The sequence below is a fragment of the Phocoena phocoena genome, chromosome 13, assembly GCF_963924675.1.
Source record: "Phocoena phocoena chromosome 13, mPhoPho1.1, whole genome shotgun sequence".
NCBI classification, from domain to species: Eukaryota; Metazoa; Chordata; class Mammalia; order Artiodactyla; family Phocoenidae; genus Phocoena; species Phocoena phocoena.
Genome location: NC_089231.1, coordinates 83,991,653 through 84,016,822, shown reverse-complemented (window position 1 = coordinate 84,016,822; position 25,170 = coordinate 83,991,653). Strand labels below are relative to the sequence as shown.

The 25,170-nt window shown below is 51.9% G+C and overlaps 1 protein-coding gene across 6 annotated transcripts; it reads right to left on the bottom strand.

Annotated features, from left to right (window-relative positions):
- Positions 1-2,781: 2,781 nt before the first annotated feature.
- On the bottom strand, positions 2,782-19,492 carry KMT5A (lysine methyltransferase 5A). Of its 6 annotated transcripts, XM_065889724.1 has the most exons (9): positions 19,102-19,111; positions 14,035-14,050; positions 13,929-13,944; positions 12,673-12,829; positions 9,366-9,585; positions 8,889-8,976; positions 6,283-6,342; positions 4,491-4,681; positions 3,554-3,764 (listed from the first exon to the last, which is right to left on the bottom strand). In XM_065889724.1, exons 1-9 carry the CDS (start codon positions 19,109-19,111, stop codon positions 3,554-3,556), a joined length of 969 nt encoding a protein of 322 aa, XP_065745796.1. The 6 variants fall into 6 exon arrangements, with proteins under 6 accessions (XP_065745795.1, XP_065745796.1, XP_065745800.1 ...); XM_065889723.1 differs by having other exon boundaries at positions 2,782-3,764; positions 13,929-14,050; positions 19,102-19,168; XM_065889728.1 differs by lacking the exon at positions 19,102-19,111 and adding an exon at positions 14,315-14,442 and having other exon boundaries at positions 13,929-14,046.
- Positions 19,493-25,170: the final 5,678 nt, after the last annotated feature.

Genomic DNA, 25,170 nt, shown 5'->3' with positions numbered 1-25,170 from the left:
GTTGCCTCACCTCATCCTGTACACCTATGTATGTTGCCTCACCTCATCCTGTACACCTATGTATGTTGCCTCACCTCATCCTGTACACCTATGTATGTTGCCTCACCTCATCCTGTACACCTATGTATGTTGCCTCACCTCATCCTGTACACCTATGTATGTTGCCTCACCTCATCCTGTACACCTATGTATGTTGCCTCACCTCATCCTGTACACCTATGTATGTTGCCTCACCTCATCCTGTACACCTATGTATGTTGCCTCACCTCATCCTGTACACCTATGTATGTTGCCTCACCTTATCCCTATGGGATGGGCGTTACTATTATGCCCGTGGTTCACCCAAGCACGTGCCAGCACAGTGGGGCTAAGGGGCTTGTCTAAGGCCCCAGCTGGAAAGTGATAAAAGTGGGACTTGAACCCAGGTGCCAAGGCCAAGACCACTCTGCCTCCCAAGAAGAGTCGGCAGTGTTCAAATGTCTGATCCAGAATGCCATCTCAGCAGCATCTTAGATCGGGGGGGTCCTGATTCCTGTTAACGCTGCAGCCCTGACTGGTTGCTGCCCTCTTAACAGCAGGGAGGGAGGAGGATTTCTGCACCTTGGAGGAGAGAGCTGACTTCGGAAACGAACCCAAGCATCCTGACTTCAGAACTGCAGATGCTGGGGTGTGGCCGCAGGAGCGCCAGAAGCTGAGTTCTTGGAGCCGGGCCCAGTGTGACCACAGACAGCAGAGACACGGCCGCTCCCACACTGCAGGCTTCCAACTCCAAACCCAGCCCCAGGAGGAGCAGGCTTAGAGGCAATATCTATCAGTCCTGGGCACTTGTAAACAGGGAATGATAGAAAACCACCCAAAATTTTCATCCTAATAATAGCTAACATTGATTACTGAGGATCATCTATGCGCAAGTACTTTTTATGTCTTAAACTCATCCAGTCCTCACCATCACCCCGACACAAGCACCAGTGTCATCTTCGTGTCACCGGGGAGGAAGGTGGCACGCAGGGCGGTTAGGTAACCCGCCCAAGGTTACACAGCTGCTAAGTGGCTGGAACCTGAGGTTCTGTTCCAGGGCCGAGCACTTGGCCACCAGGCCACACTTCCCCTCCAACGTGAGGAGGTAGTAATACGTGACGACTGAATCCTGTGGAAACCCCTGCAAGGCAGGTGGGCAGAGGCTGTTCTGAACCTGATGGACAAATTTCAGAGGGTAAGTGATTTGTTCAGGGTGACAGCTGACAAATGCTTAGAGCCGATCGATGCTGGGAATGGATCTTCCACCTGTAAACCAAGGACTCTACCCACCGTCCCAACCTGCCTCTAGTGCCTGGGGCTGGGGGAACTAAGCCTCTCAGGGGCGGTTGGTGGCGTGTGCGGTGGGGATGGCGATCTGGGCTGGCGGTGGGGCGGGGGACAGGACGACTTCCAGCACCACTGAGACGCCTACCTGAGAATCAACTCTAGCACGTTAGAAACAACAATGACAGTTACAACAGCTAAAATGTATGCTACTTGCCAGGCATTGTTCTAAGGGGGCAACATGTTTAACTTTTAATCTCCACAAGCAACCTCTGACCGCCCCCCATGATAAAAACGAAGAGACTGTCCCCTAGGAGGACAGTCACCAAAACTGATTCACACTGGTGCGTAGCCCTTTGTAAAATAAAATGGGAATTCCCTGGCAGTCCAGTGGTTAGGACTCCGTGCTCTCACTGCCGAGGGCCAGGGTTCAATCCCTGGTTGGGGAACTAAGATCCCACAAGCCGTGCAGTGTGGCCGAAACAAAAAGCAATACAAAACCCAAAAAATGCAACCTTTTTTCTGCCTCTGCCTTGTAAAAAACAAACAAAAAACACAAAAAACCAGAATGACACACGTAGCCTCGCCTGGCAATAAATATTTTAATTTTCATTTCATTTTTATGATGACAAATAATTTTCAAGTTTATTTCCTTTTTTTTTTTTTAAATACAAAGCTAAACCACAAACAGGTACAACCAAGACATTTTATCTCACATTTACACACTCCCATCAGATCCTCCTCCAATTCACTGACCACTGACCAGGCAAGTGTGGGGTGGGGGGAAGACTTTCTTAGGTAGCACCGTCGTGAGACCGGGACAGGGGCACTGAAGTTGAGGACAGGCTCTCATACCTGTCTCCATTCACATTTACCTGGGAGCAGGGGGCCAGGAGACCCCACGTCACAGCTCCAGAGCCCCAGGCCCCTGAACTACAGGTTAACAGAAAGTGGGAATCGGTTGCCCTTTGGGAGGAAGCTACCTGCTGCTCTTCCTGCTGTCACAGTCGAGGTGAAAACTTTACCCTTAGCCGTGATCCCTGGGCCGCTGGGCCCGCCCGCTCCCCTGCACTCCAGCAGCTGGGGTGGGGACCCTGCATTTCGGGGCTCGTAGGCTCACCCTTTGGTTCATGGCTGCATCTTCACAGGAAGGACACCAGGGGGTCTGACAAACAAAAGCCTTGACAGCAGGTCTGGAACTTTCAACCCAGCAGAATCAGGTTGGGGCGGGGGTGGGGAGATGGGGGATTGGGTAAGTAATTTCTGGTCGCACTACAAAACTTTATTTTTGATTAGAATAGTGTACCATCTCAAATCTCTTCTACAGAAACAAAACCAAAGGGGAGAAGAAAAGCCAAACTAAAAAAAAAAAAAAAACCCAAACAAAAACGCAGCCACATCACTCACTTCAAGACCTATATACATGTAAGTTGTCTTCTGTGGTTTCTTTTTTTTCTTTTTTGTTTTTTGATTTTTATTATTTTTTTTTAAAATAAGCTCAGTGTTCACATTTCTATAAAGAAATTAACCCAGTTTCGGGAACCCCTGCCCGGCAGGGCTAGGTAAGCAGTGCTTGTTCCTGCCCACATCTGCTTTGATTCCCCGCCCTGATGATTCGAGGTGCCCAGAAAAGCGGCAGCCCGTGGAAGAGTAAATCTAGGCCCGGCCCGTGAGCCACCGGGTCAGTAAGCTTTCGAGAAAGCAGAGGGGAAGACTATCTTACTGTGAAACCTTTTTAAAAAATATTCATACACTTCCACGTGCGCCTGTCGAGATGTCAGGAAAACAAGAGCTTGGGAACATCCCGTCCAGGCCGTGGGGAGGCAGTTCTTCCTCGCGCCCGCCTGGCACTGGGACGTCAGGGCTGAGGAGGGGAGAGAGTCCCGGCTCCTCGGGTGGACAAAGGCGCATCGCCCAGCTTCCTAGTTCGTGTTCGACTCTTTCCTCTAAAACCTGTGCTGAGTCTTTGACTGCATGCACGGGAAGCACAAACGTTTGACTTGTATGCAAAAAAGGTACAAAAACAACCAGAATATAAAAGTTTTGGTAATATAAGGCCATCTGTTCAAGTCCACCTTGGAAACCTGTAACAGATATTTAAATACTACAGTGAAAAGGCATCTTAATATACTTTTTTAAAAACATCTGAAGTAATCTGCTAAGATTAAATGTGTAAAAAAAAAAAAGTCAATTCCCTTTGAGGGCACTTTGTCCATTGAAGAAGGGAGGGGGGAGGGGCGGGGCCGTGGGGTTAATGCTTCAGCCAGGGGTGGGCTTCGATGGAAGCCCGGCTGCGGTCCCCATAGTCATACAGGAGCTCCTCCCCAGCCTCGATGTCGCGAGAGGCAATGAGGATGAGGTGAGGCACGCCGTCGATGTCGTGCAGTTTGGTTTGGCAGTTCCCACATTTACTGTGATTGATCAGTCTTCCCAGGCGATTTGTCTCTCTGGTTGCATCCACGCTGGTGGGGAGGGAGGGCGACAGAGGATTAAATTGATAAAGAGGGTTCTGAACCCAGTCAGAGTCATGCTTGCTCTCAGCTCTGGTGGGACGGTTATTTAGGGCCACGTTTTTGGGAAAGCAAAGTAACTCAAAAAAAATATCTTTAAGAGCTCAGAGAGGTGCTCGGTGTGGGGGATCCGAGGCAGGGGGCAGGCCTAGACGGGAATGCAAAAGGCTCTTTGTGGAAGTTCTGCATAATAAATAAGTGAATAAAATTCAACTATGTTGACAGTGGGGGGAGGCCGTGCGGGTGTGGAGGCAGGCAGTACATGGGAACGCTCTGTACTTTCCACTCAGTTTTGCCGGGAACCTAAAACTGACCTAAAAAGTACAGTCTATTAAAGAAAAAGCAATCAATGACACTGCCACACTGGGGACAGAGAAGTCAGCAATTCCCAGAGCTGTTCTGGCCACGGGTCCCAGAGGAGAGGCCAGGTGAGCCCCTACGCAGGCTTTCATGAGACTGGTCTACGTCTTGTCCCACGAGACGGCATCCAGAACCGCTCCGATCCCCAAAATTAAACATGGGAAGCGGGGGAGTGGGGGAGCTGCATCCCAGCTTTGAAAAAAGGCAGCAAGGACTAAACAAGAAGGGGGAGCAGGAGAGTCAGGATGCCCTCAGTGGCCCTCTGGCCGGACCTCTGCCGGGGCGGGGAAGAGCCACTCGAAGCACTAGGGGACTTACCAGTAGGTTTTGCTCAGATACTGAAAATAGTACATGTAGCAGCCCGTGGAGGGGTCTTGCGCGTACAGAGCCTCCCGCTTCTTGGCGTCGGTGATCTCGATGAGGTCCCCGTGGTATTCCACCACAAACTCGCCCCGGGAGAACTGCTTGGTGGCGATCACGCCCCTGCCTTTGCCGTCAATGAGGTCGATCTGTTGGGTGGTGCCAAGAGGGAGGGTTGGTTCATAACAGCAACAAACGCCACAGTGCCACGCCGGCTTCCAGGGGGCGGGAGGCTTGCACCGCGTTCTCTGAACAGCTTTACTGCGGCAGGCCATAAAATTCACTCATTTCACATGTACAGTTTGATGGGTATTAGTCAACATATACAGCTGTGCAACTACTGCCACAATCCATCACCCCAGAGTTCCCTCGTGCCCACCTGCAGAGCCTTGTCACGCCAGATCCTGAGAGATCTGCTAGGTGGGTGCTGCCCCATTTTGCAGGTGAGAAAACGGGATTAGAGAGGCAGAGTTGTGTCCATGGCCACAAAGCTAGGAAGCTGTGTAGCACAGACTCAAATCCACGTCCTGGCCTCTTCGGGGGAGTAGTAGGACCCAGTGTTCTGAGTCTCTCCTTTATCCCATAATTAACCCTCCTGGGTTTCTCCTCAGTCCATTTTAAATGGAGATGGAGGGTGATTGCTTGAGGAGTCCAGACTTAAATTCAGATCCTCCTAGGGCAGCGGTCCCCATCCTTTTTGGCACCGGGGACAGGTTTCGTGGAAGAGAATTTTTCCATGGACGGGGGTGGGGACGTTCAGGAGGTGATGCAAGCGTTGGGTAGCGGGGATGCGGCTTCGCCCGCCTGCCCGCCCGCCCGCTGCTCACCTCCTGCTGTGCGGCCGGGGACGGTATTGGTCATGCAGCCCAGTGGTTGGGGGCCCCTGCCCCAGGGGACTCCCTGGCGGTCCAGTGATTAGGACTCTGAGCTTCCAATGCACGGGGCACAGATTTGATCCCGGGTCAGGGAACTAAGATCCCGCAAGCCGTGCAGTGTGGGCAAAAAAAAATTTCAGATCCCCCTCAATGGTGGGTGGAAACTGAAGCTTTCCAACCCCTGGGTCCTAGTCCAGGGCCATCTGGCCACCACTATGGAGACTTGCTCCCCTCTCATCCACCCAGTGTGTCTGAAATATACGAAGAGAAAAGCAAATCTCCTGGGCATTGCCATTTCCCAGGAAAACAGTCTAGAAAAATCTGATCAGTTTGTCCTTTTAAAAGTTTCCCTAAGCATCATGCTAAATGAAAGAAGCCAGATAAAACAGGCTACACAGTCTATGATTCCATTTGTATGAAGTGTGCAGAACAGGCAAACCCATAGAGACAGCAAGCAGACCGGTAGCTGTCAGGGGCTGAGGGCAGGGAACGCCGAGTGAGTGCAGAGGGGTTCGGGGTTTCCGTTTGGGAGGATGAAAAAGTTCTGGAACCAGACAGAGATGATGATCGCACAACTGTGACTGTAGGATGTTCTTAACTGTGCACTTAAAATGGTTACAGCAGTAAATTTTATGTTGCATGTATTTCATAACCTTTAAAAAGTTTCCTCAGGGCAACATCTCATGTTTCCTTCGTGAGGCCTTCCCTTCAACGATACTTTTAGCATTTGGTCCCTCGACAACCTGTAACAGCCCGCCTGGTCACAGTGACCATCAGAGGGTTAAAGCAGCGCAGCTCCTATGTGAGCCTCTGCACCAGGGAAGGTACGACTTCACAGCCTTAACTTCCACGCAGTGGGCCCTGCGGCCCCTTACCTTCATTCCTTCTTCTTTCCCACTTTCAATCAATTCGTCTATTCTTTTCCTTTCTTCAGACTGGGTGCGGAGGAAAGAAAAAATGCGACGTGCATCAGCATTGTCTCCGAGGCCATTCCAGGAGCCCCGGCCGCCCGCAGGTCACTTGCAGTTGGCCTCCAGGGCATTGGTCCCAAAGGATGCCCAGGCCCCCAAGCCCCCATCCTTTCCTCAATGCCCATCTGAGGCGGACCATTCGCCACCTGGGGTTTAAAGAGGCCAAGAGGGAGACAGTGGTGGCCCCAAGGGCAGAATCGGGCTTGTGGCTATGTTCTGTTTGGCCCACGCAGACTTCTAGAAAATAGCGAAATTGCTGACATTTAAAAATCAGGACTCTGACTTCATACGGCAGCAGCCAGGGCCGTTCAGAGGCTGCGCCCTTTAGACGGGGGGCGTGTGCCCACCGCCTGCTCACTGCGGAACCTTCTGGCCTAGAACAGTGCCTGGCACACAGTAAGCCCTCAAAGCAACAACGGCCCCCCGCCACCCCACATGCACACACACAGCTACCTTGTTAAATGATGAATCAGTTACAAGTGTGCAGAGACAAATGGGAGTAATCGTGGGAGAACTGAGATGGGCGACGGGGGACTTTCCTGCCGTGACAGAACAAGGCAGAGGAGACAAGCTGAGGAGAGCCGGGGCCGTGGAGGCCCTGAATGCACGGCCCTGAGTTTCACTCTTGGAGGCTCGGGGGTTTGGGGCATGTGAGCCACCAGCTCTGAGCGTCCTAAAGAGGATTCTGGCAGCAGCCCACAGGGGACCCAGGGCCTGAGTGGGCGGGAAGGGAGCAAGGTGTTGTCTGCAGAGCTCTTTGTCCGTCTCACCCCCGCTGCCCACACCCAGCCCCGGGCCTCTGTTTCGGCCGGCCCCGGAGGGCAGGCAGGTCAGGCCTGACCTCACCCCTGAGACGAGGCCCAGCTGCCCCGCCCTTGGGCTTCACCTCTGCGGTCAAGAGCCGCCGCCACCCTGGCAGCCGCAGCCCAGCAGCCCGGCAGACAGCTGCCTCGCCGTCCTGGCCGGCGACCACCTGGCCGCGGTGCGCGCGCGGCAGAGCCAACACAAACGGCGGCAGGCACAGCGTGTCTCTCCCTCGCCACTGGCTCTGCGTCCGGGGACAGTGTGAGCTTCACTGTGCCGCCCGCTGCTTGCCGCCCGCCTGCTGCAGGGTCCGGCAGACCTGCGGCGCACCCTACTGCAGCCTCCACTGCCCCGACAGAGAGCCCCCGTTGTTGTTGTTTTTAATTAAAAAGGCCAACTCAGCTGCCGCCCCCCCCCCGCCCCGCCCCACAGCCCAGAGCGGCGCCTGGTGGAGCCCCAGCCTCCCTGTGTGGGCGCGGCGGCTCTGAGCTGGGCTGGGCGGCGTCCCGGGTTCTGGGGGCTGGCACCGCCTCGCCCTCTGCAGTGGCGTCTCTACGATGACCTCACACCGCCTCCCGCTGCAGGCAAACAGCTTGCAACAGCTTGTTCTTGGCTGAAATACGCTGCCTTTCTAAGGAAATAAAGCCAAAGCTTCTCTCTAGGGGGAAAGATGGACCTCCCCCACTTTTTAAAGGAAGTCCTGCCAGTTCAGAGGTGGGGGGGCGGAGAGAGGCTAGATCACCATCTGTACAGCCACAGCTCTCACATCAAAAGGCTGAAGGGGTCTGTTCCAGTTGAAAGGCCAGGCCCCCACCTCCCTCGTGGGGGGCAATCCTGAGCGCTACTCCCAAGCCTGAGGGTTATTCTGCCGCTCCCGGGGTGGGAGGGTGGACAGAAGCAGCCGGGGGCTGCAGGGCCCGGCCATACCCTGGGTTTCCCTAACAGAAAGGCAATAACCACACCTCACTGCATCAAATATTGATCACCTGTGCACAGCTCAGCACTCTGCAAACACGGCAGGCAGGGGCCTCACAGCCCAGTCAGCCTTCCTGCCTGGTTTTCTCACGTTCTGAGGGACAGTGGCTGGGTAGGAAAGAGCAGAGAGGGGCCCCAGGAAGGGACAACACGGGGGAAGCAACAGTGACGATAGTTAACAGGTGCTCAGTGCATACCAGGCACGGTTCTAAGTGTTCTACGTGCATTAACTTAAGAATGTAGCCCTCCCAACAACCGCACACGGTACTACTTTATTATCCCATTTTACAGACAGGACAGAGAGGCACAGAGCGGTTAAGTAACTGGCCCGACGTCATACAACCAGGAAGCGGTTCCCAAGCCACTGCTCTTCACCACCTCGAGACATGAAACTTCTGGACAGCAGAAAAACAAGCCTCCCAAGAGCACGCAGCCCTCATGGTCCTAGGCTCCAATGGCCCTGCCAAAGCCACTTTCATGGTGAGTCCTGACTTTCCAGGCCACATGCTACAGGCGACAAGGCTCCTTCACAGAGGCATCGTAACTAAGCTTCCTGGTGACCCAGAGCGTTATGACGGCCCCCACCAGATCAAGGAGAATATCGAGGCCATGGAGGCCAAGAGACTTGTCCCAAGATGATACAAAGCGAGCTCAGGCTGTGCACGGCAAGCACTGCCCACTGGGATGCCCTGCCCCTTCCGAGAGCCGGAATCAAAACCACGTGACTCTACCTGCAGCTCAGCTTTGCTCTTCCTGGAGCTCCTTCGAACAGGGTAGAAATCTGTGAGCTTACGATTCTGCTGCGTTTTTCCTTGAGCTCTGGGGTGAGAAAGGAAGAGGAGAAAACAAGTATTAGCACCGAGACCGCATTCACGTCCAGGAGGCACACAACCCCTGAGCAGCAGGCACCTTGGAAGCCATGTCACTTCAACACCTCTGTCCACCGTGGCCCAGGGTCACTCAGGCTCACCTGCCCACGGGGGCCTCAGAGAGAGTGTCAAAGACAGGCTGCCTACTCTCGGCGGGGAGCGGGCTCCTGAGCTCTGGTCCCATGACAGACCAAGATGCTGACAAACAGTGGTGTCCCCGGTGGCGACTCAGGAATCTGAGCCTTGACGGCTCAAGGGGCTGAGAGGGTGGGCGGCCTCACCCCTGCCGGCACTAGGCAGGCTGCCCTGTGTTAGGGGTGGCCTCCAGGGGGCACTTACTTTTTCCTGGGAGCCTGTTTGGCCCTGACGGGCTTTTTCAGGGCTTGCTTGGCAGCAGCTGCATTGGGAGAATCACAAGACGAGGTCGGGGTTTTGGGAGGTTCTGTTGCTTCAGATTTTTGGTTTGGAAAAGGGGCCAGGGGACCTCTCCTGGCGTCTTTGATCTTCTGTTCCTCGGCCTTCATGGAGCTTCGTATTGCATTCCCAGAGTTTCTTTTCTCTGTGGGCAGAAGGTGGGGGGAGACAGGCTGACTCTGGACCCGCCGGCTCCCGCTTTCCAGCCCTCAGCCGCATGCTAAGACAGGCTTGGAGAGAAGAGAGGGGTGGGGCATGTTGGGCAGCCGTGCCCTTGGGCTGTTAAGCCTGGTGTCCACTAACCAGTATCTTGGGCAAAGCATCTGGCTTTACTTTTTGACCCAGACACTGGGTGCAGCTTTTGGTCTTCTGCATCTTTTTTTTCTTTTTCTAGCTTTGTTGAGGTATAATTGATAAATACAATTATAAGATATTTGAAATGTTATACCATGATGAGTCAACATATACATTGTGAGTGGATCCCTCTCATCTAATTAATCAACACATCGGGCCTTCTGCATCTTGAGGGAAAGAGCCCTTGAAGCAGAAGCACCACGGCCAGCAACACTGGCCTGAGGGCTCGACCAATGGCTTTTCAGGAAATGGGCTGCAGACCCCAGGGAAAAAAGCTAAATTCCTAAAGGGTGGGCCAGTGTTGGTGGACAGGAGTAAGGCAATAAAGCAGAACCTCTCCCCAGCAAAGACCTCTTCCCCAAGAGCTAGCTGCCTAGAGTGATTCATTTCAGACTCGTTTTCTTTCTTTTTTTTTTTTTTAAATTCCCTGTTCTAACAGGGTCGAAGCCCAGTGTTCACAGTGGTTCCCAGCACGGTGCCCCGACACCAGTCAGTGTGTTGTGAGGGACGTCACCAATGACTTGTTACTAAAAATAGTTGTGGAGCACCAGTGTTGGACTATTTTTTTTCAAAAGAGATTTTATTTTTAACAGATAATTAAATAATACATTGCTGGTGGGAATGTAAGATGGTGCAGTCACTTCGGAAAAGAATTTGGCAGTTCTCCAAAATGTTAAACATAGAGTTACCATATGACCCAGCAATTCTAGTTCTAGGAATCTATCAAGAGAATGAAAAGCAGATTCTACACAAAAACCTGGATATGAACGTCTGCAGCAGCTTATTAACAGCCAAAAACTGGAAACAACCTGAACGTCCATCAAATGATGAATGGGTAAAGAAAATGTGGTACATCTGCAGGATGGAATATTATTCAGCCACAGAAAGGAACGAAGTACCGACACAGGCTACAACATGGATGAACCCTGAAAACATTATAATGAGTCAAAGAGGCCAGACACAAAAGGCCACGTATTAGATGACTCCATTTATAGGAAACGTCTGGAATAGGCAAATCCATAGAGACAGGAAATAAATTAGTGGCTGCCTGGGGCTGGGGCAACGGAGGAATGGGGAGCGACTGTGAATAGGTACAGGTTTTCTTTTTGGGGTGATGAAAATGTACTGGAGTTTAACAGAGGTGACAGTCGCACATATCTGTGAATATGCTAAAAACCACTGAATCGTACCCTTTAAAATGGTGAACTTCAGGATATCAGAATTATATCTCAATAAACAAAAGAGAAAAATAAATACATCAGCACCCATCCAGACCATTCTTGCTCCTTGTACGCCCTCCTGGGTGGAGGTAAGGCGTCAGGCGTAACCCTACAAGTGGGTGGTGCTCGTGAACATCAGCAGTCATGTTGAGTCTGCACCAAGGCAGGAAAAGGGTCTAGAATCATGGACAAGAACCTGGACCTTGGGGTCTCCTCCAATGTTCCTCCAGCCCCCAATTCTGACTGTCACCATGTAGTAACACTACGAGTCACATCAGCTAGCTTGTGCCCCGTGTCCCCATTTAGGACAATCTACATCCTGCCCCGTTCCAGAGGGGACGTGAGACTGGCTGAGTGCCATCTCAAAAGAGCCCCTTCCCCAACCCAGTGTGGTGAGTGCTGTCCTGAGTGCTGCCTACGCTGAACTGCGGGGAGGGGCAGGCCGTGATGCTCGCAGCCCAGTGGAGAACAGGCTGACTTATGGAGCACTCACAAAGCTGCCCCCCACTCCTTTTTTTTTGGCCGCACTGCACGGCTTTTGAGATCTTAATTCCCCCGAACGGGGACTGAACCCGGGGTCCAGGGCAGTGAAAGAGCCGCGTCCTAACTACTGGGCCACCAGGGAATTCCCTCACAAAGCCCATCTGCACCTGCTCTTTAACTGACCTTCAGAATGGTCCTGTAGGACTCCTCTCTCTCACACTGTACAGAGAGAACGGAGGCTCAGAAAAGAGTAGCAAACTGCCCACGTCCCTTCCTTTGATAAATGGCAGAGCTAGGATTGGAACCTTTAAGTCATATGAAGTAACATCACCCTGTGTACCAGGGGGAATCAGGCAGAGGGCTGGCTCCTGCCCCTGGGTCTCAGATCTGGCCCAGAGGTTGGGCTACCCCATCCCTTACGGCACTTTCTGTTAACGAATACAAAGCTTCCTTGTACGGAGCTGCTGATAGCCAGAGTTTTGCTTCTCTAAGGCAAGGTTTAATCAGAAGGGAGCACGGTGAATTGGGGAAAGCTCACGTGCACTGGCGCCCCCGCCCCACCCTCAGCTTTAAAAGGGAATATTTGGGTTAGATCAAGATGTGTAAGAGGTCTCAGCGTGTTTTGCAGGGCCAGACAGAATTTTCAATAACCATTAATTTTCTTGCTCAATATTTTAACCCCAAATCTCATTCCAGAGTATGCTGCTCCAGAGACTAGCACTGAACACTTGAGTAGAAAGAAACTTCAGAACTGAGGTCAAGGCCACCTCATAAAAGGGAAGGAAATCAGGTCCTTAGGTTCACACGACTCGGCGGGAGTGCAAGCGCCTGGTCCGGACAACCTAGACTCATAATTTCTGTACTTTCAGCACCTGTGAGCCTCTCTAACAACAGGCCAGGTGCCGTATTGTTGCAACTTGGCAAGATAATCAAGCCTGAAGGACACGCTAACTCTTGTGAAAGCAGGGAGAACCTGTCAGACCAACAGGGCACACGCCCTGGAACAGGCAGCTCTTTCCCCCTTGTCTGTGTTTCCCAGCAGCAAGACCAAACATGGTTCAAACCTCTTGAACTTTGGCTTGAAAAGGCTGGATAAAAATTTAGCACATTTACATTATTCTGCAGGATGCGAGCGGGCCAGCTACGGTCAGAACAGGGCCATTTCAGAGGCTTACCGTCGCGTTTCCTGTAGATTCCGGCTAACGGCTTCCCCTGGCATTTGACTTCGTGATGTGCAACTGAGTTCTCTTCCTGAAGGGGGGAACGCATTCCAGAGCATTTGTTCGGGCTCATGTAGGTATAGATCTTTGACTGCCCGGTAAATACATTCTCCTAAAACGACAAATGCATATTCTGAAAGAGGCTTGAAGAAGAAGATCCCACAAGATTTAGGCAGCCAAGGGGGCAATCAGAATACAAAAGACAAAAAATAGACAACATCTCTCAAAAACTGGGCTACTCCAGCCCCAGCAGAGCAGTGGAAGGTTCAGAATCCCCCAGGTCCAAGTCCGTCTCTAATTCCATTCGCTAAGGGGGGACATCTGGCCAGCAGAACCAGCCGTCCACAAAAGTCTATGTAAGAAGGAGGCAACCTACCCGTAGCAAGGAGGTCAGAAGGACCAGGGTAAACAAGGCCGGGATGGGAAGGGCTGGCCTAGTGCAGGAGCCGACTGCCCTGGCAGGAGCTGCAGGGACTCTGGCACAGAAGCGGGCCTCAGGGAACCTGATCAACCACTTCTCAGTCCTGAGGTCAGCTGGCAGGACCTACCATTACTGCCTGAACCTTCTGTGTGCCCAAGCCTGGCCCCTCACAAAACATGCAGCCCAGCAGCCTCCAAGGACTGCGGGACTGGGCTGCGGTTGGGGTAGTTCTCTCGGGCTAACTGGGGGGTGCAGAGCTAGAGGAAGAAACGCCTAGAACCGTTGCATTTAGGGCGGTTACTCGACTGCGGTGGGCAGACCGGTGGGGCGGACAGGTCACTGCTGGTGTCTCTGGGTGTGCGGCCTCTCCTCTGAGTAAGCACAGACAGGAGGAGGGCCTTCCCAGAAACCCTACTGAGCCTTTCTGCCTGGTGAGCCATTCAACACCAAGTCAGCGAGACCCTGTGACCTCCCCGAGGGCCCCGGGCAGGCCCCGCACACTCTGGGAAGGCGGCCACCACAGGAGTGGCTGGGTCTCGGGGCCTGGAAATGCCATAAAGACACAAACTTTTACGAGGTCAAACACTGCCAGGGTCATGGCGGAGCGGGTGTGGGCGCCACTCCCAGGCAGGCAGCAGAAAAGGAAGCTGCCCGGCCGGGCGCCCCGCCCGCACCCCCGCCCCAGGGCCGCGGGGGCGCCCACGTGCTCTCGGAGCGGGGTCGGCAGGGGCGCCCGGCCGCACGGCCCTTCGGGGCGCGCCGAGCGAGTGCGGGGAGGGTGCCTGCTTACCCCGTTGGTGCGGGGCCTCCCCGGGCCCCTCCGCTCCACCATCTCCGGGCCCGGGGCCGTCGCTGCCACCGCCGCCGCCGCCGCCGCCGCCTCCACCGCGCGGGGCTTGGACATCTTCCTGCCTGGAGAGGGGGACCCGGGGGAAGCGGGGGAGGGGGCGCTCAGGGCGCGGCGGGGCGGGGAGCGGGGCCGCCCGGGCCGGGCGCCGCGGCGGCGCCTCCCGCCGCAGCCATGTTCCGAGGGCCCGGCGGCGGTGGGCCGCCCGCGCCGCCGGGAGGCCGGGGCCGGCCGGCGGGGCCAGGCCGGGGCCCGAGTCGCCCTCCCGCCGCCCGGCCCGGCCGGGCCCCGCGCGCCGCCCGCCCCCCGCGCGGCCGGGCCCGACACACCCACCTGCAGCCCGGCCAGGCCCATGGCGGCGCGCCCCGCGCCCTCGCCCTCGCCGCCGCCGCGGCCCGGCCACCAGCGCTGCCGCTGCCGCTGCTGCTGCTGCTGCCGCCGCCACCAGCGCCGCCGCGGCGCCCCGGGGAAGGGCCGGCGGCGCCCCACGGCGCCCCCTTCCCCCATGGCCTGCGAGGCAGAGCCCGGCACCCGCGCGCCGCGGCAGCCCCGGCCGGCCCGGGACCGAAGACGCAGGGAGGGAGGCGCTGGCGGCGCGTCCTCCGCGGCCCGCCCGCTCGCCGCTGCCGCCACCCACCGTCCGCTCCCGGCCGGGGAGGGGGCTGGCAGGGGCGGCGCTGCGAGGCTCCTCCGGAGCGAGGGAGGGAGAAGGGGAGGGAACGAAGGAGGGCGGGCCCCGCGGCCGCGAGGAATCCCGACTCGGGCGCGCCCCCTCTCGCGCGTCCTCAGCCACTCGGGGAGGAAGGGGTGTGAAACATGATAATGACAGTCCGGGCTCTCGGCCGGCCAGGCTCCTACTCTCGCTGGCTCCAATGGCTATTTCGGGAGACCCGTCCGTGCCAGGCGCAGTCGGCAGCGGTGAACGCGACAGGCGAGAGCCCTCTTGTGTGCCCGAGCCTGTGCTCACGGAGTGTTTTCCTGGGCGTTTAACCTTCCCGGCAAGCCCCTGGGGGCCAGGTCCTGTGGCTAACCCGTTTATGATGAGGGTACTGAGCTTCCAAGGAGGGGCAGAGGCTTGTCCAAAGCCACAGAACTAGAAAGCGATCAGGTTAGGTGTCAAACCCAGGCGGTCTGCACCTGACCGGTCCGGACCCTGGGGAAATAGAGCCAGGAATTATAACGGTATGTTTGCTGGGTGCTTCTTTTGCATACCTTATGCCATTCAGACCTCACAACAGCCCTTTGAAGGTAGACACCATTATTTTCTCTTCCACAGACAGGGAAAACAACCTCGGAGAAGTGAGGAGCTTGGCCAAGTTCTCAGAACTAGAAATAGATTACCAGGCCAACAGACCAGAGCCTACACTCCTGGCCACTAACTTCCAGGTTACAGGTGAGGAAATAAACATAGAGGAGCAAATGGTGTTGCAGAGGGTTTAGCAAGTCACCCAAGTCTCCTGTCCTCGAGGAAATGTCCTGGGAGGCAGGGGTTCCAGTATACCTTACTGCCCTGAACCACTGTGCTGTAGCCATTAGGGTTTGAGGGCCCATGGCCAAAAGAGTCCCTGTATTTGTTCAAAGTCATAATGCAAACGAGACACCGCGGGGCATCTAGCCTTGGGTTATGGCCTGAGAGGCAAAGATTGGGTATCTCTCCCTGCATCTGCCCCAGAGGTGCTTTGTGACCATAGCCAACTCCCTTACCCAGACTAGCCCTCAGCATCCTCATGGATAAAAACTGAGAACTATGAATTCCACAACGTACCCAGGGCACCTTTGACATCCACAGATAAACAAATGGCTGTCACTTTAAGTAGCTGCCTCCCCTTAGAAGGGATAAGACAGTGGATTAAATGGCAAGACACTGCTCAGGACAACACCTCCCAAATCAGCTCGTGCTTTAGAATCCTTCAGAGCAGGGCTGGGGAGCCCCTGCCATACCCATCCAACCACTGACTCCAGTGGGGTAGGCTAGTCTGCCCACTTGAATACCCAAGAGACCATGCAGAGTTAGGATTCTAAAGTGACACTCTGACACACAGGTTGAGCCATCTGAAACAGTGTCTGTTACCTCTGCAGGGCAGAGAAGGTTTGTAGTTCGTTGCCAAACTATCATGGGAATCATGGTCTGGAGGCAGGAAGCAGAAGCTCAGATCAGCTTGTCCATTTCTCATACTATTTTAACTCCCTCGCCCCCACTACACACACCTACTCAGGGCTATAGCTTTCTCCATCATAGCCCACAAAATGCAGGGGATACATTAAAATACAAGTCTAGCACCCATTTGTCTCAACTCTGCAGCTCTAGTAGCTAGAAAATTTCGTTCAAATCCTTCAGTAAAGTTTCAAAACACTTTGTTTTGTCTGTACGTGAGGTGTTCATATGTGTATAACAAATACATATACCCAGTCACAGAAATAAAAACTCTTAATGTTGCCCAGGGTCTCACAGAAATAGAATCCAACAGCAATGATGCTAATAGCTTGCACTTACTGAATGTTTACTGTGTCAGGCCGTACAATAATGCATTATTTAATTTAACCTTCCCAGCCATTTATGAGAAGGTACTATTCTATTTCACAGATGTAGAAATCGAGGCTTGAGGAAAATAAATCACTTGCCTAAGGGTCACATGACTGAGATACTGATGGATATGAGGCTACTTCAGCATAAAAAAATGTATATTGCTTTCCTCAAACTCAGACACTAAAATACCAATTCATTCATTCAACAAGCATTTATTGACTACCTACTGTGTTCCAGGCCCTGTGCTAAAGACGCAACAATGAACACAGACAGAGATGGAGCACACTGAGGCCAGAGGGGTGGGTAGGCCCCTTACAGGCCAGGGTGAGGACTGTGGATTTGATCCTAAGAACAGAAGGGGAGGTTAGGGGCAGAAGGAGTGGTGAGAGTCACATGATAAATATCTGTGTTCTTGGGGACCACTCTAGCTGCTGAGGCACAATAAATTGGAGATGGTCACAGTGGGAAGAGGGAGACCAAGTATGAGGCCATCTGACAGTGGCAGTAGAAATGGGGAAAAGTAGATGTACGGATCCTGCCCAAAGTAATATCCTTGAGGCTGTAAATATTTACATGATTGTAAAACTTCAAAACCAGAGAGGAGTTACCCAGTATCTGAACATTTTGTTCATGTGACTCCACAGGGCTCTCAAAGTGAACTACAACTTAGGAACAAAGACCTCTTTTCTAGAAGAAAAAGACTGACCCTTCATTGGGGGGGCGGTCATGTGAGTCACTGAGAATCATTAACCAGTGCATTACAAAGGTGATTTGTAACCTGTTATGGTAGAAGCTGGGTACACTCATCTTCACTTTGGCTAAAAAAGGGAGGTAGAGTGGAACAAACAAAGACACAGAATGGCCAGAGTCTGGACAGTGACTTTGGACTTCAGCTTCCACCTCTGAAAAATGGAAGTAATAGTTTGTAAAGATTAACTGACATAATAAAGCACCTGGCCCTCAATGGTAATTATTACTTGCCTATATTGAGTATTCAAGTATTTCAATGGCAAAGTGGTTCACTTTGTTTCCCCCAACACATTAATTAAAACAAGCTATTTTTATTTTAATGCACTACTGTTAAAACAGGTAGTTTAGGGCTTCCCTGGTGGCGCAGTGGTTGAGGGTCCGCCTGCCGATGCAGGGGACATGGGTTTGTGCCCCGGTCCGGGAAGATCCCACATGCCGCGGAGCGGCTAGGGCCGTGAGCCATGGCCGCTGAGCCTGCGCGTCCGGAGCCTGTGCTCCGCAACGGGAGAGGCCACCAACAGTGAGAGGCCCGCGTACTGAAAAAAAAAACACACACACACAAAAAACAGGTAGTTTAAATGATTTTGCTGCTGTGATGGGAAAAATGAATCAGGGAAGCACAGCTTTATTAAGATATGTCAGATAAATTAGATATTATTAAATATACTTTTAGATGCTTAACCCTTTTCTGAAGAAAAATATTTAAGGCATCTTACTTTTCTGTGTGGACTGGGTTACGAAGCTCTTTAACATGAAGTTCACTATGCCTCATTTCTTAATCATAATCTAGGTAAATCTTGTCCCAAAAGACCGTAAAGGGATGCTGGGAGAATAAATGATGCACCTTGGTGCAGGGGCTGAAAACAAAGAAGCCCAATAAATATTTGCTGAACGAATCCTTATTTTATTCATTACGATCGCCACAGGGAGCATACTGCATTAACGCAAATTCCTACTAATACGTAATAGCCTGAGAATTTTGAGAAAAATGTAAAACCTCAACTTATTTCTTTTAAATAATAATTCAAGTGAACCATCACGCTGAAGTTTTTGCATGAAGGAGACACAGCGGCTGGAAATGACCAGCGGTTGGAGATCACTTTGCCGCATAACGTGGGTCTTACTGTCCTGACAGCCAACTAACTGCGAAGAACTTCAGGCAGGGACATCGCCTCCCTCGCGGCTGCACAAACCCACCCAAACCATCTCCCGTGGGCAGGAGTACTGATCAGCTGCGGCGCGAAGGGCCGCCCCGGGAGGTGCCAGGGGACCTGTTTCACCCCAAAGTGGGCCAGCGGGGCCCGTCCCCGCCCCGGCGGCGCAGAGCTGACTCAGGGAATGGGGAGGGAAAGGAAGGCGCCTGCCGCGGGGTCCACTCCGACGCGCTCCCCACCATGTAGGTTACCGATCTGCGCCCTCGCCTCGGGGTCACCTCCTTTCCTAACAAGAGAGAGCCCTTAAGCAGGCGAAGCCTCGCCCTCCCCCCATTTGTATCAATGACAACCATTCCCTGGAGGTGCCCTGCGCTTTAGTTTCCAAACAGCTTTGACATATGGCCCCATTGCGTCGGGAGAGGCAGGCCACCGGGTGCCCACACTTTAAAGAGGGGAAACCGAAGCACGGGAGTGGGAGGGGTTTCTGGGGGCTTCGGAAGCGAGGGTGGGGACGAGGTGGGGAAGGTTCCGCAGCCCCTCCCCCCCGCAACCCAGCTCGTCCCCGCGTTCCGTGCGAGCAGCCGGCGGGAGAGCGCCTCCCTGCCGCAGCTCCCGCCACCTCGGTCCCGCCTCCAGCGCGACCCCCTATCCCAGCTGCCCCGGCGCTGGCCACCCGGGCCAATACCTCTAGCCATGGCCGCGCTCTGTCACCGCCTAGGATCTCCCGGGAAACGCAGCTTTCGAAAAAAGTTACAAGTGTAGCCAACTGCTCCGCCGGACCCCGGCTGCTGCCCTGATTGGCGCCGCCGCCCGCCTTTCCCCAGGTTGCCCGCCGTGATAGGCGAACTCGAGAGGAAAAGCCCGCCCTTCTCCCCTCCTCCCCGGAGGGGGCGGGGCGAGCGGCCGCACTTCATACAAACGCTTTCAGGACAGGTCCCAGCGGAGGACGTGGGAGGGGGTTTAAATTTTACCGTCTTCCCACGTTGATTGGCTGCGCTGGAAGGACATCCGCGCTGCCATTGGGAAGCCCCAAACTCCGCCCTCTCCGGGTGCTGCAGCTCCGCCCCGGGGAGATTTAGTCACGCGGCTGGAGGCCCGGACTAGGATTAGACCCACTCGGGACTTCCGGTTTTTCGGGCGTTTGACCGGAACCCGACCTTTGACCCCTCGACCTCCCCTTTTGACCTGGGAAGCCTAGGTCCCAGCAGTTTAACATCTGCACCACCTTGACCATTCCAGCAGTTTAATCCATTCATTCCTAAATTGAAAGGTTTATCGAGTCCGCTTTTACAGTATTCAAAACCCGCGGGCACAGTTCTTAACCAACTGAGTCAGCCTCGCTGAGCCACAGCGATCCCAGCCCAACATACCCCAACCGTTTTACAGATGGGGAAAGAGAGGACCAGCCGGAACATGTAACTAACTTGCTGCCCAGTGTCACCCAGCAATTTAATTGCAGGTCCTGGATCAGTCTTTTGACTGTTAGTCCACTAGAGGGCTACCTTAACCCCACGGAAACAACCGGGCACCTTTCTCCACCCAGGGGAGCTCGGTGGTAAGGTCCCAGAGAAACATAGGTGTCCTGGATATTCTTTGCTTTGAACACAGGTAAGGTGTCCAGTTACAGCTCTTCCCTGGGGATCCCTCCTGGACATAGGAGGAGAGGTCACTCATCCATTCTCTCTCTTCGGTCCCCAAGAAGATTTTGGAATCCCCACCATTGCCCGAGTACCCTACCATTGCACCAGGAAAGTAGGAGAGCAAAATAAGGTGATATATGTGAAAACACTGGGAAAAGTAGGAAGCAACACTTTTCTCACTCACTGTGTGCCCTTTGGTATATTATTTCAGCTCTCTGTCCCTCGGTTTACCCAGCTGTCAAATGATGGAGTCAGCTGTGATCTCCAAGTTTCCTTCCAGCTTCCATAAATACATAGAGGTTTGTACTTTCTCTAAAATGCATTAATTCAACATTTATTGAGCTGTATACCTGACACTGTCTGGTCCCCCAAGGATACAGTGGCAAATAAGACAGATCCCTACATTTTTTAGGACAGAAACAAACAAGAAATCACTTTTTAAATATTGAATAGTGATTAATGTTATGGGTGAAATGAAAACAGGGAATTTTACAGAGTGTGAGTGGGGAGATCATTGCTTCTATGGATTGGTGAAGTCAGAGAAATCCTCTTTGAGTTGGTGGCTTTAGGTTATACCCTAAATAAGTGAGTCCCAAGGGAGAAGGTACTTGTAGGTAGAGGGAATAGTGAGCGCAAATGCCCCAGAAGTGGGAATAAGCTTGGTTGTCTGGGGAAAGAAAAAGAAACCCAATGTGATCGGAACTGAGTGTATGATGAGAATGGAGGACATCAGGCTGGGAAGGCAGGCAGGGGCTAGATCACATAGGCCCTTGAAGGCTGTGCTGGTCTCTCAGCTCCAAATTCACTCTTCTCCACCCTGCTCTGCAATATTTGGGCTGCAAACTGTAGTGCACCTTTGTCAGCTAGTGTTAGGTTCTGTCAATAGGCGAGGATACAGGGAGACTGGAAGGCAGGGGGAGGGACTCACTCCTGCCCGTTTGCTTGCTATTCCTGTCAGAGTAAGTAATGACATTTTGCTTCTGACAGGCCATTTGGTTCATTCTCCAGGCTCTTTCCAGAAATAGCCTCAGCGTGCTACCTCAGAAGTACCAGCAGCAGCCCCTCTTCAGAGTTCTGAGCCCCAGCTTTGCAGGGCCCCTCCCGTAAGCTCTTGAAGGGCCAGTGCCAACGCCATGGTGCCCCTTTCTCAGCGGCATAAGAACCAGCCCTCCAGGAATCCTCTTCTGATTCTTATTCTCTGTTAACGCCAACGGATCTCTTTGTTCTTCAGACCTAGAAATGGGAGCTGCTTCCTGCAGTTATTATTAAATGACTTCAGTGTTCCCTCTCTGCTTGTTCGATCCTCCACCACCTGTTTAATGAACTTCCTATTTTAAATTCTGTTTTCCTGACCGGACCCTAATGGACACAAAAGCCATTAGTAAGGACTGAGACTTTTATCCCAAATCTGATAAGAAGCCATTACATGGTTTTAAGCCAAGGGTAGATGGATAGATTGGTCAATCTGAACAGCAATTTTGCAAACAGTTATGCAAACAGAAGGATTGCAAATAGCTACAGTTACAGTAATCTGCATTGAGACTCGGGATATTGGGAAAATGTGACATGCTTCAGGACTGACTGCCTGCTTACTGATCTCCATTTTCCTAAGATGCCGTGGGTGAAATCACACCAGTGCTGAGATGACTTTCCTTACTCTAGGGTTATCTTTGAATCAATATTGGCTCCAGGCTTTTGCTATTGTTTAATACTTTTTTATTAGCATCAGTTCTTTTTTTTTTTTTTGCGGTACGCGGGCCTCTCACTGCGGTGGCCTCTCCTATTGCGGAGCAGAGACTCCGGACGTGCAGGCTCAGCGGCCACAGCTCACAGGCCCAGCCGCTCCGCGGTACGCGGGATCCTCCCGGACCGGGGCACGAACCCGCGTCTCCTGCATCGGCAGGCGGACTCTCAACCATTGCGCCACCAGGGAAGCCCAGCATCAATTCTTTTTTTTTAATGGAAGAGGTTTTTAAAATTTATTATTTACTTATTTATTTTATTTTAATTTTGGCTGCGTCTGGTCTTAGTTGCGGCACTCCGGATCTTCATTGCAGCACACAGGCTTCTCTCTAGTTGTGGCGCTTGGGCTCTGTAGTTTGCAGCACACGGGCTCTCTCACTGAGGCGCGCAAGCTCAGAAGTTGCGGAGCGCGGGCTTAGTTGCCCCACGCCATGGGGGATCTTAGTTGCCTGATCAGGGATTGAACCTGTGCCCCCTGCATTGTAAGGTGGATTCTTTACCACTGGACCACCAGGGAAGTCCCAGCATCAGTTCTTAAAAGGTTCTACCGAATGGGACATGTATTCCACAGCTGGTGACCACTGTGATCTACTAATTTCTTCCATTCATCTGTGAGTATAAATAATATACATACCTTTTCCTATTATATGTATGTGTGTATATATATATATATATATATATATATAAATATGTATGTATGTATGGATAGATAGATATACACAGGTACATAAATATATAAACTTCCCCATATGTATATATACACGTATATGTTAATATGTGCAACATGCATATATACAATATATGTAAAATACTTGGAATGCAAGCAAGTGAGAGTAAAACAATACTCATTCTACCTCATAGGTTTATTGTTAGAATTAAATGAGAGAGGGGAATTCCCTGGCAGTCTAGTGGTTAGGACTTCGCCTTCCAGTGTGTGTGGGGATGCGGGTTTGATTCCTGGTTGGGGAGCTAGGATCCCACATGCCTCGGAGCCAAAAAAACAAAACATAAAACAGAAACAATATTGTAACATATTCAATAAAGACTTAAAAAATGGTTTACATTTAAAAAAAATCTTAAAAACAAAACAAAACAAAACGTTTAGGGACTTCCCTGGCCGCCAAGTGGTTAAGTTCGCGCTTCCACTGCAGGGGAACATGGGTTCAATCCCTGGCCAGGGAACTAAAGATCCTGCTTGCCACATTGCGTGGCCAAGAATATATAAATAAGATAAAATAGAGAAGTTAAAAAAACACTTTAAAAATTAGTTTAAATATATACATAAACCTTTCAAAATTGCATTTTAATTAGTATCTGTATTGGTCAAGATTTTTCCCTTTTAATTTAAAAAAAATTATTTATTTCATTTATTTATTTTTTATTTTTTTTTAATAAATAAATTTCTTTATTTATTTGGCTTTGTTGGGTCTTCGTTGCTGTGCGCGGGCTTTCTCTAGTTGCGGCGAGCGAGGGCTACTCTTCATTGCGGTGCGCGGGCTTCTCCTTGTGGTGGCTTCTCTTGTTGCAGAGCACGGACTCCAGGCACGCAGGCTCAGTAGTTGTGGCGCACGGGCTTAGTTGCTCCGTGGCATGTGGGATCTTCCCAGACCAGGGCTCTAACCCGTGTCCCCTGCAATGACAGGCAGATTCTTAACCACTGCGCCACCAGGGACGCCCGGTCAAGATTGTTTTGGATTGCAAATGAGAGAAACAAAGCTCAACCTAGTTTAAGAAAATAAGGGAGGAGCTCCCTGGCAGTCCAGTTGTTAAGACTCCACACTTCCACTGTAGGGGACACGGGTTCGATCCCTGGTCGGGAAACTGAGATCCCAGTGCAGCCAAAAAAAAAAAAAAAGGGAGTTTATTGTCTCTCATAACAGAAAAGTTCAGGGTATGAGTAGCTTCAGGCATTGCAGGATGATCCAGGGACTCAAAGGATGTCATCAGAAGGTCATCAGGGTTTAGTCTCTCCCTCTTTCTCCCCATCCTGCTCTTTGCACCACTGATTTCTAGGTTGTCTTCACAGACTGGTCTCCAGCTCCACATCATGGCCTCTGCCCCTACTTCTCAATGTTATTTTGGCAAGGGAGTCTTTTTCCTATTATTTTCAGTACAAAGTTCTAGAATTGAAACTCACTGGCTGGCACTAAACCAATCAAAGCGGCCTTGACAGTGGATCCAGTATTCCAATTGGCCAGACCCAGATTACATGCTCTACCCTGGAGTGATGTATGTGGGAGAATGTTAGTCCTTTCCATACCACATGGACTTTGAGAGGGCATGATAAATTTAAGGTGCGGTTATCTGAAAAAAGGGAGGTGGATTCTAGGGACTTCCCTGGCAGTCCAGTGGTTAAACCTGGGGCAAGAAATACACAAGATGGGACTTCTCTGGTGGTCCAGTGGTTAAGCCTGTGGCAAGAAATACACAAGATGGGACTTCCCTGGTGGTCCAGTGGTTAAGAATCTGCCTTCCAATGCAGGGGGTGCGGGTTCGATCCCTGGTTGGGGATCCCACTTGTTGTGTGGTGCAGCCAAAAAAAAAAAAAAAGAGAGAGAGAGAGATGGATTCTGGGCAGTCAAAACAACTGCTGTTACAGAGCACAGAGGATTTTTAGGGCAGTGAAAATACTCTGAATGATACTGTAATGACAGAACATGTAATTACACATGTGTCCAAACTCATACAATGTACACCACCAAGAAGAAGTAAACCATGGACTCTGGGTGATAATGATGTGTCCATGTAGGTTCATCAATTGTAACAAATGTATCATCTGGCGGGGGCTGTGTATAGTGGGGGAGGCTATGCAAATGTGGGGTCAGGGGGTAGATGGGAAATCTCTGTTCCTTCTCCTCAGTTTGGCTGGGAATCTAAAACTTCTCTAAAAAATAAAGTCTTCAACAATAACAATACCGCTACCTGCGATTATGTCTACCACCTTCTAAAATCCAGTACACGCTTCAGCCCACATTCTGGTGCTCTCTGCTGCATTAGATACTGCTTGATCACTCATTCCTTAAAACTCTACTGCCTTGGTTCTGCTTTGACCTCTCTGATTGATCTTTCTAAGTCTCATTGCATATTCACTTTTTAGATACAGGACCTCAGGTTTCTGCCCTTGGCCCCCTGCTCTTCTCTCTGCATTCTCTGAGTACAGTTTTCTCCTCTCTCATGTTTTAATCCCCATCTGGATCCTCAAGCTGTAGACTCAACTGCTTGCTAGACATCTCCACTTGGATTCCCACAGGCCTCTCAAAATTCCTTATAATAGACTTACTTTGATAGCCTCCAGTGAACAGCATCTGCCACTATTCATACACTTGTGTGACTTTCCTTGAGTCCTATTTTACCTTGTTAACCAACAGAAT